The sequence below is a fragment of the Trachurus japonicus genome, chromosome 11, assembly GCF_045865225.1.
Source record: "Trachurus japonicus isolate A0001 chromosome 11, Traja_1.0".
Taxonomy (NCBI): Eukaryota; Metazoa; Chordata; class Actinopteri; order Carangiformes; family Carangidae; genus Trachurus; species Trachurus japonicus.
The window spans coordinates 30,695,205-30,706,621 of record NC_140917.1 but is presented as its reverse complement, the minus strand read 5'-3'; the positions used below and the strand labels follow the sequence as shown (position 1 = coordinate 30,706,621).

Below are 11,417 nucleotides of genomic sequence, written 5' to 3'. Positions count from 1 at the left end.
TGTAGTTTCTAAGCGGAGGGGGTGGGGACGAGGCGGGTCGAGGAGGAGCAGGCGAGACGAGGGGATAGGATGGAGGGTACGAGCCAGTGGGAGCCGGATGGGGCGCGCGGCGCCCATTGGTCAATTTCTATGCAGGCCCACGGCTGATAGACTGAATGGATTTTTTTGGTTATTTTTGCTATTTATATTGTGTATATCGGACCACAGGACCATAATCGCTGTATAAACGATGTTAACAATAATTACCAATGCTCCAAATCGTAGACCATAGCTTTAAGTCTTATATTAACACAAATATATCACTTACTTCTGCTTTAACTTCATGTTGCTAATGAGAAGACACGCACATCAGGCAGGCCCGGTTGGGATGGGTGCTGGATAAAAAGGAGGAGATACTAGAAAAAATAGAAAATCCGCACGGAAATTCACTGTTGTTGTATCAACTACTGGCATTCTGGTAGCGTGACAAGCCTACTCCCAGCACAGTTTCACAATAAATCCAAAGCCTATTTCAAATTGACAAATTATTTCACTTTGAGAGCTGTGCACAGAACAAAGATTCACTCAGCCCCTCCTCCACTGAAGGTTAACTGACGTATTACTGTAGCTGATGTTAGGAGAGCATCAGAGATGTAACTAACTCTGTGTGTCTGTGTTACAGTGTGAGTGGAAGGAGCCTCTGAGGGGATCTGTGTGACACCAAACTACACCACCATGCATCTGTGGATTGCTGAGGTGGTACCTCACCTGCCCGAGACACATTAACTGCATCCAGGGGGTCACCTGATGGCCTCCCAGCCTCACCGCACATCAGCTCCCTCTGTGCTCAGTGCACCCTTTGCCCATCGCTGTGATGAAGACTGCCAGCCGTGCCCAGCCCTGCAGCAGTCCCCCGCTGGTCCAGATGAGGCGCTACACACCCGGGCTGTATCCTTTCCTCTTCCCCTCGGTCATCAGCTCCCTGCCCCAGCTGCCGCTGCCGTCACCTCAGAGGCTGCAGATCCAGCAGCCGTCCAGCAGCGGCAGCACACCTTCGCCTGTTGGTGAGTGTGACGACCCCTGCCATTCACTTTTGGTGGGTTCTTTGTTTGTGGGTATTCTGTTGCAGGCTCCTTGCTGATGAGATGGGCTGAGCTGATGAGTACTGTATGATGCCATGCACCTGGGCAACCTGGGCCCGTTTGGATGCTTGACACAACACTGCATTTATCACTGAGATAACAGATCACAGATTCCTTTACTATGTTGATTTCATCTGGTTAAAGGTGTAATATGTAGAAATTGCCCCCATCTAGCAGTATGGTTGCATATCGGAACGTATTCTTGATGTTGCATTCACATGAAATCGGGCAGACGTCAGACAGACAACAGACGCTGCATGTAACAGGATAAACAAGCGTCTATGTAAACAAGTGGTCCTCTCTCTCTCTCTCTCTCTCTCTCTCCCCATCGCGCTGTACGTCTTCACAAGACACAGGTCGACGTGTGTGGGGTGAGATGGAAATAAGAGCAGAGCGCACCTTCGCTCTCATGTTGAGTTCCATATTAAGACAGGTGCGTCAGTGCCAGTAGATCGCGCGTCAGGCATTTGGCTCTCCTAATGGGAATGGCTGGTTTGACGTGACTTTATCATTAAAAGTGAAAAAAAAAGAGAGAGAGAGAGCTGTCAACCACTCTAGACGTGTCAGGTCAGCATAGCGCAGGGGGAGGGATATTAGTATTATGTGGTGAAAAATACACTCATTCATGAAATTTTATTGAGAATTTTACAGAGGTGCACAGCGCATGTTCACGGTGTCCGGCGACTCTGACCCCTACACCGCAGCAGCCAGCAACAGACTTTTACAAAATAAAAGCATGTGAGCAACATGCATTAAAGGTACCATCCCGGGCGGCTGGATTTACTGGACTAACGATTTCTTTTTCGAATCGCACACCCGCCCCTCCGTCCAATCAGGAATCACAAAAACCACGCCCCCATTGCTCGGTGTTCATTGCAGCCGGAGACTGTTGTATGTATTGCACCACAAGCAGGGCATCAGAGCGGCTACAGCAGGCTGCCACTGTCATGTTATTCTATGGGACAGACAGCACTGAGCTTGCTTTTGAACGGTAAAATATTAAAAAATAAATTGTACAAAGGTACATTTACAACTGTTACTGAATTATTGTACAAATGTCAGTTCTCAAACAAAAGGCAAGATCTTTTTGCTTCAAGGTTTTATTTGTCAAGATTAGCCTGCCCTACAGTAAAAATACCTACATAAAATAAAAAGAGGAGTAAAGCAATATATTAAGTGGGAATATATAGGCTATATTTAAGCATCAAAGATGTTCGATCAAACCCACATAGTTTTAAACAACGTTCAAAACACACACAGCCAGCACAACTAAGCACAAAGCCCGCTAGCTTAATGCTAACGTATAATGCAAAACCTCATAGACGGGCTAACAGAAATTAGCCCGCGGGCAACCGACAGTAAAGCTGCATAAAAATAGCAGCATACATAAAATAAAAGAGGAGTATTAAGCGGTAATATACATATTTAAGCTTCAAAGATGTTCAATCAAAACCCACATAGTTTTAAACAACGTTCAAAACACACACAGCCAGTATCACAACTAAGCATAAAGCCCGCTAGCTTAATGCTAACGTATAATGCAAAACCTCATAGACGGGCTAACAGAAATTAGCCCGCGGCAACCGACAGTAAGGCTGCATAAAAAATAGCAGCATACATAAAATAAAAGAGGAGTATTAAGCGGTAATATATATATTTAAGCATCAAAGATGTACATAGTTTTAAACAACGTTCAAAACACACACAGCCAGTATTACAACTAAGCATAAAGCCCGCTAGCTTAATGCTAACATAATGCAAAACCTCATAGACGGGCTAACAGAAATTAGCATTGTGGCAACCGACAGCCAATAAAGCTGCTAAAAGCTGTTTTTAATTCTGGCTTTAGCACTGTTAACACGTCACAGTTTAATCCAGAGTCTGTGGTCAGTTTATAACCTTTGTTAGGAAATTTGCTCCGTTGTTTGGGAGAAGTTGCAGAGTCTGTGTGAGCCCCCAGTACAGGGACCATGGCAGCTGTCACAGCAGCAGCAGCAGCAGCAGCAGCAGCAGCAGCCACTCCACTGAGCTGATCTGCCGGGCGACCTCAGCAATCCCGAGGGAGAAAACGAGCCAAGTAACTTCTGACGGTCTTTCATACTTTCAATAAAAGTGTTAGGTTTTTGGGTGGTGGTTGATTAGGAGGTGCAGTTGGAGGTTGGATATCCGGCTGGTCCTTTAGCTGTGCCATGACGAATTCCTAGCTTTCTAGCTGCTGGCTGGCTGGCTGTGATGTACTGTGAAAAAGTGTAGCTACAATCAAAGTGCTTGCATACTAGCAGAACAGCGTGCACGTTGACTGACAGACGGGCCATCCAACCAAAGTTGAACTGAGACTAATTTGATTGGTCGGCCAAATTTTAGTCCCTACTCCTTACACAGATGACCAAATTTCGTCATTGATATGTCAAACCACTAATAGCATCAATTACTGTCTAATACTTAACCGATATACTCAGATTTTTATATTTTTGCCACAAAATGAGCCGCCCGGGATGGTACCTTTAATGCGCAATAAAATAAATGTCGGCGTTAATAGTTTAATGAGTTGCCATAACGCAACTTGCACAGCCCTAATAAATACACAAATGTAGCCCGTGGTTCTGAGACGTGACGCGCTGTGGTCACTAGAAATGTATTTATTTATTTGCGGATTGGGAGTGAATGAGCAAGCCAGAGATGCACAGCAGATTTCATGGTTGCCGACTGGCAAAAACTGAAAGAGGGGCTTGTAAATAACTGTTTATATTACAGGTTTCACACAAACAAACAAAAAACATCAAGTATGTTAAGTCTCAGCTGTGCCATGGCGAGGGCGCACGACGCACAATCATGGTGTTTTAATTTATGAACCTCATAATTATTTCTCTTTCCTCTTGTTTGAATATAAGGGCGGTCACTTAGGACCACACTTTAATTTTACACAAACAGTCTCATGCGTGTATATTCACGGACACATTGGCATGTTGTTTATTTATTGGTTAGGGTTTATTTGCGCACCGTATTCTTCAGTGTTAACATTAAAACCACCACAAGTCAAACATTTACTAGAATGCAAATTCTGTAGACAGGTAAACTGCGAGTGATATACATTTTTATTTGTGCTCTGTCGGTGTTTATTTATCTTTGAAGCTACTTATAGATCGCCTGTTTTGGAGGCAATTATAGCAATTCATCTGAGGGAAAAAAGAAAGGAGGAGGAAAAGTGATTGACAGATTAACTCGGGTCAAAATCACTGCTCCTCCCCGTGGACAAATGAGTACTGCAGCTGATTTTCACACGGGCTGCAGAGGGGCGTTAACAGTCGTGGCTGCGTTCGCTACGTCATCGCGGGGGATTAAATTATCGCCACGGGCCAAGCGGGAGCCCGTCACGGACCCGCCACGGACCCATCACGGTCCCACAGTGGTCCCACCAGGGACCAGGGGGAACTTCTAGGTGGCTACATCTGTAATGTTTAGAACAGCACCAAACTTCAGCAACAGTACCAATAGTGTCCCAGCCCATAATATGAGGCATCAAACACCTACTGGCTTTGCCTGAAAAGAGACAAAAACAAAACTCACCCACTCTCCTCCAGCCGCTTGCTACTAATGCAGAAGCCCTGACGAGTTGATTGCCGAGTGCAGTAGAAAAGTCAGGAGTCCAGTAACGCTTAGTTCCAAAATGCAGCGGCTTTGCTGACAGTGATAGCAAAACCCTAACCCTAACACATGTTTGCTAACTTTCTGTTTCACTCCAAAGGTACTTGGGGCATCTCTATAAGTTTCACAGTATCCACCACTTTATTTTCCCATGATCATACCTGTCAAGTATCCCGTTTTGGCCGGGAAAGTCCCGTATTTTACCCTTCTTTCCCGCCGTCCTCCCGTATTAGTATTTTCCCGTAAATCTCCCGTATTTTAACCCACGTTATTAAAAAATAATAATACCCCGGGCCAGTCCCGACGGCACCCCGGACTGGACGCTGCTATTTCATTTGGGTTTTGGTTTTTACCTCGGAGTGGCCAACTCTCTATTAATCCTATCTTGGTTAGCGACGATGAGCGTGCTTGTCGTCACTATGTGCGAGCACACAGCCCAAAGCCTACATCACCGCGGCACTGACTGAGGTCCTGTTCATCAAGCTTGTAACGGGTCGACCCGCGGTTGTTGAAAAAAAAAACACGCGCGGCTCAAAACACGCGCGGCTCAAAACACGCGCGGCTCGAACCAGCGCGTCCACACCGGTCGAGTTGTGTCGTCCATGCTCACTTAACCCAAAAGAACAGCTAGGCAGCCCAGTCCAGAGAGCAACTGTGTCTGTAGCCTACCTGCTGTAAAAGAGGGTAATTCTATAATCATATAAGGCTGAAAATCTCAGGACATGTCTGCTCCAATTATTCAGCAGTATAAAGCTAAAGCATGTGTGGGCCTTCTGTCATATAGATATCTGACAGTAGCTCCAGCTATCAAAATACAGATGAGAATAGGGCAGAAGTTGTGGAAGAAGACAGTGTGGCCTGAAAGAGCTTCATGGTGAAGCAGAGGAAAGGGGGCCTTGAAAGGCCGGTCCAGGCCAAAAGATTTTAAAAAATGAGTTTTGTTTTTGCCCACCAGCCACAGCTCCACACTAAACCAGTTCTGAGTTCAAATTAATACACTTAAGCCATTCTTGCAGTTACAATGATAGGAACCTCAGTCAGTACTGAATCTGCTTTAAAAGAAAAAAAAAACTGAAGCAATGTTGTCTTTTCCCTCTGTTTCTCCTCAGAGTACACCAGAATGCCTCATTTATGTGTTAGAAAAAAAGACAAAACATTATTGTTGTTGTGACTATTGAGGTCAGGCACACCTGGATTAATCAGTTTGTCCAATAATGGCAGACGGGCTGGCTGAAGATAAGGAAGTAGTGCAGCTGTGCATAAAGCCAGTGATTTTAGCTTTCTTGTCTTAAAATGTAAGGGATACTGGAGCTTGGTTGGGGTGGCAGCACTGTTCGCGGCGGGTGCCGGAAAATTTCCCTTATTTTCAAATCCAAAACTTGACAGGTATGCCCATGATCCATTGCGTCACACCACAACGGAAGTCGGTTTTCAACCCCGTAGTAGCATTCTAGCGAGCGGCTAACTGGTAGCGCTAGCCACCGGTGTAGGCACCAAATGTGGGGGCTGCCAAAACCGCCCTGACTAATCTGCAACTAGCTATCCTAGCCGTTAGCTTCGCTGCTGCTGACAGCTAACATGTTGGAACAAAGATATCCGCTGGAAAATATTTTTTTTTACATGGGCTGTTTATTGAGTTATTTAAGACACTGCTAACGGCTAACGGTTAGCCCAGCTAACGTTAATCTAAAATGTAATGAATGGAGTGTCATGGCGACACCCAGCGTCGTTCTCCGGAAAGTGGTGGATAGGTGCAGGTCGAGTGGTTACCACATATGACAGGATAAAGTAGGATAATATTTTTCATGTGTGACTGTCTCAACATGTGTGACTCATATCTCTTTGCTTTTCTGCACAACTGAGAGGTGGCTGTAAATGTTAAATCGTGATACACAGCATGTTCAGGGAGCGCTCACTGAAATGCTGCCAGTGCCACAGAAACAATGACGATGTGGTAACCACTGCAGACAGGTGGTTGCTGAGCTACAGTATTAACTGTGTGTGTTTAAATGGGCCTGGATTAGCCCTGAAACAAACAAGGCAGTTCAACACAACAGCAAACATTTACTTGAATCCATTAGTGAAATTAAAAGGGCTGCACATATACTGTATAGCTCTTTTTTCAAGCTTAAATGAAGCACTTGAAGATGAAATGCATTCATCCATTCATACACACATTCATTCAGCTGTAGGAGCTGGGAATTGCATACCTTCTGATAAGAGGACAACCCATACAAAATGAAACATAAAAGCTTTATTATTTACCGGTAAGACATGGCTTTAGAATGAACTAGACATTGATTTCAATCAGGAAAGGAATTTCCATATTAGATTTACCCACACTTTACCAAAGCATTTACATGTACCTATACAGAATATGGCAGATGCTTTTATCTAGTGGTTCGTGAGTGAAGGACATCAATGATATAATTGGTCTAAGTATTACAGTACTCCAGAAGGTTTGCTTGTTTCTAACACTGGACTTTGCACACTTGCAGATAAATCACACACCTACTACTGGATGTACTGGATCTTTACTGGATCTTTCAGCACTGTGCTGGATCACTGGCGCTACGCAGTGAGGAGAATATAATTAAAAAAAACTAAAAAGTCAGTACATTAGGGAACTTGTTGTGGGTGCTGTTTATCATGTTTGGGGTAATGAAGTTTACCTACCAACGGGATGAGAGGAGCGCAAATCTCTCTGTCAACCTAACCAAACACTGAAGCTAACGGCACTAGCCAATCAGAAGCAGAGTGGGGCAGGTCTTGTCATCACTGGCATGTTGGCATGTTGTGGTCAGTTCAAGGATGTGAAACAGATTCATGCAACCTGAGGCCTGCACTATGAAGCAAGTTTAACACTCACGCTCACTTGGTTATCTGGATTAACTGAACTTCACCAATAGCCCTCTGTAGGCTTCCGTAGTTGCCAGTTGACACTGGCTGGTGTTGCCTCAGCATGAGCTCTGCTGTTTTCAACTTGAAGCCCCACATATTTGCCCCCTCTGTTTCCTCTGTCCCTTTAACCATCTAAAGATCTGCTCTGACATGAAAACTGCCCAGTTCACCCAGGGAGCTCAGGTGTGCAGCTGTGTGAGCCACTGAACTCTGAAGTGTAAATTGGCCCAACATCCAGAGTCATTTCATTTCAATATTGGTCATCTTTGTTGAGCTGTAATTTTTTTTTTTTTAAGTCTTATTAATAATAATAATAAAATGTTGATGACTTGAGTTAGTCCAATGTAGCAAGTTAGCAACAACAGGAACTGTTATTCCTGCAGTTTGGATAACAACCTTAAAGACCCCCTCCCTTGCTTTTCACATGTTCCAGTGGCATTTTTCTTGTGTTAGAGCACATAATCAGCAGAAAAGGAAGTGCAAAATTGCATTTCTGAGTTTTTCTGCCTTCAAATGGCTGTGAACCAATGGCAGACGCAAACTGGCAGTTTCAGGGAGACTGGAGCTGACGTGTCACAGCTCCAGGGGAGGGCACTACAAGCTCCCGCCCCGCTCTGCATCTGGCTCAGAGGTGAAAGGCTTGGTAGCTCGGTGTAGCTGTTAAGGTATAACAGGTATAGCTCACCTGGTAGAGCAGCTTGCACCGTGAGCAAGGTCTATGTTTCAGTCTGGCGTCGAATCCCAGTGTGGAGTTTTACGCTAAACGCGCTGAATCTGTAATTGTACAATGTCCAGCTGTCAGCGAGCGGGGGGTGGGGTGCGAGGAGGTGGCTGGGCGGGTGCAGAGCAGCGCAGTCTCCGCCCACCCTCCAGAGGTGCATTGCTAATGAGCTGGTTTTAAAATGACCAAAAAGGGTCGCGGGAGGGGGACTTTAAGAAAATGTACTGTAAATTCTCCCAGAGTTACCAATGCCTTTATTATTTCAATAGCAGAAAAAAACAACAACTTTATATATATTATATAAACAAGCTTCTGTGGGCAATTTGTTGGTATAATAGCCTCCATGTTTTCAGACGGTCTTTTTGTATTCAAATGTGAAGTAAATACAAACTTAACACTTTGCAAAATATATCAAATTATTATATAATCCCAAACTCATGCCATAATTGCCTCTTTTGTGTGTGTGTGTGTGTGTGTGTGTGTGTGTGTGTGTGATTGCAGCCTCACTGATACTTTCCATTTCATTAACCCTTCCCAAGACAGTTTCTATTTGTGTAGACATAAGACTTAATCCTGTATTGATTATATTTTCTCTTCTGCCTCTCTGATGTCAGAGATTCACAGTGCAGTGATTCTGCCCAGCTCTCTTTCTCTTTCCATGTCAGCTCTGATCTCAGCACAGCAGCAGTAGACACTGGTTCCTTTTGTGGTGTTTTGACATTACTGTACTTATCAGACAAAGACCCCACTCTTTGAAGTAGCTAACAGACTTTAAGTATTTTATTTCCATTTTCTATTTTAGTTGTAAGGAAACATACGGATGAACTGGAGTTATATTACAGCTCATGTATATCCACAGCCACATGGCAGGTCACAGGCGGTTGAGGTAAAGGTGCATGTCAAAGTTTTGGCCTCAAGGACCAAGTTGCACAGGACAAGACATGTGCATGTTTGACCAAGCCAGTTTAACATGTTGCCAGGGACAATATCTGCATTATTCCAGGTGCTTCACTGTTTAACAGATTTTTAAAAAACTATGCTGTCACTCAACACGGAAGAGGCTTCTGATTGGCTGGAGTAACATATACTTACTTTATACCTTCCTTCTCGAGATCCTCTTGCTTGAAAGCACACGATTGCATCCCCTCGCTGAACCTGCTGCTTTTTGCAATACACACCTATTGACATGTGATATCCTACTGTATGTTAATCATGTTCCCCTCTTCGCTCTCTGAATATAAAATCGACATGACGAAATCCAAGCTAACTCTTCTTAACCCAATCCTTAAACTCATCTACATTCCTTCTCCATACCCCAGTGGTTAAATCTTTCAAATGTCTCAGTGTTGATATTAATCCCTTGGTACCATCTATCTCCATGAAGAAGTTGCAAAACAAAAGTTGAGGAAGACTTTGAGTGTTGGACAAAATTGCCCACATTTTGTAAGCTCAAATTTTAAGAATTAAAACGGATAGTCTTCCCATGATATTTTTTTCCATACATTTTGCAAAAAAAAGTGGAGCTGGGGTGGTTTGGTTGTGCCAGTGTTTAAACTGTACTTTTGGTCACGTGTATGCAGTCTCAACATGGTTTGGCCTGACAAGGTCTCATGTAGACCAACAATCACTGACTTCACTGTCCTAACATCAGGACTGGAGCATATAGGCGCTGCAGACAAACTTGGTTTTGATTCACTTCTATTCACTTCAATCTATACAACATTTAACAAGACGACAAATAAAATTGGTGAAAAGGTCAGTGTTCTACTGAGCACATTCTACTTGTTCTTGATGGGACCTGTCAACATACTGAAACCTCTACAAATGTATTTTTAAGAACAGACTGCCATAGCACAAAGTTGTTTCGTGCATTTGAACGTAAGATGAAGAGAAAGTCAGAACATTAATATGATCTCATCTCTCTGACTGGGGCAGGACATGAAATATACTGCGCTATCCATATGAAAAAATAACAACAAAATCATAAAGTATTGTAGATAAAAAGAGGACAGATGCTGTCTTCTTCTTGATCATCCTTTGTGCTGTAGTCTACTCTATACACCAGACTGTATTATTTACAACATTAGAGACAAAAGAATAATTTTGAGCCTGTCTGATCAGTTGAGACAGATGAAACAAACAGTAAGGTAAAGGGGCCACTGCTGCTCAGTGTGGTTTGTGAATTCACACAAGTGATGTGAGCCACTGAGCACCCCCAGGGACACACTCAAACACTTGCCGTTGTTGGGTCGGTGGTCCAGTTCGCCCGCCTGCTTCTTTCTCCCCTACTCCGCCAGGGGATTCACAAAGGAAACATCACACACCTCCTGGGAACTGCAGTGGCCCAGTCAACATTACTGAAGTGTGTCTGTGTCTGTGTGTATGTGACGGAGAGTGTGAGAGAGAGCGTGTATGTATAATGTGAGAGAGAGATGAAAAGGAAATATTATAATCAAGCACACACATTAATACAATTGCACACTGCACCCTTTGTTTACAGTGTGGGTTTAACAGATACAGTAAGATTGTTTTAAGGCAGATGGTTTCAAACAATCATACCTCTTAAGTGCTGATATTTCCCTTAAAATTCAATTTAAAGGTCCATACTATGTTTCAACCCCCCCTACAGAGCACTTACAAACCATACTGCTGTTTTTTAAGTCTGAATATTGAATGTATTTGTTATGTCTAGACATCCATTCATTGACATATTACTTTGATGTATACAGCATGTGTGGTACTGTCATAGATTATAGCCAGGGCAGAAGTCCACACTGTTCACAGAACAAAAGCAAAAACTTCCTTTCACATACTGCAAAGACACAATTTATATATATAACTAAGTGTTGTTTGTTAAAGCCACATCTGAGTTATAACAAACACTATATTTAAACTCAATGTGATATTTATTTTTTATGTGCTGACTAACGCAATGATTTTTGGGGCATTTTTGCATTCATTTGGATCGAACAGTGGAGATAGAGTGTGGTTGCAGGGCTGCAGCCAGGACTGAGCCTACTGTATAGTAG

General features: G+C 43.5%; 1 protein-coding gene across 1 annotated transcript in view; it reads left to right on the top strand.

Annotated features, from left to right (window-relative positions):
- Positions 1–685: 685 nt before the first annotated feature.
- Positions 686–11,417, top strand: part of LOC146979075 (retinoic acid receptor beta-like) — a 128,367-nt gene continuing 117,635 nt past the window's right edge. Inside the window, exon 1 of the mRNA XM_085792275.1 lies at positions 686–1,043. Coding sequence (XP_085648401.1) covers positions 854–1,043 — 190 coding nt within the window. The 5' untranslated portion in view covers positions 686–853. The remainder of the gene's footprint in view (positions 1,044–11,417) is intronic.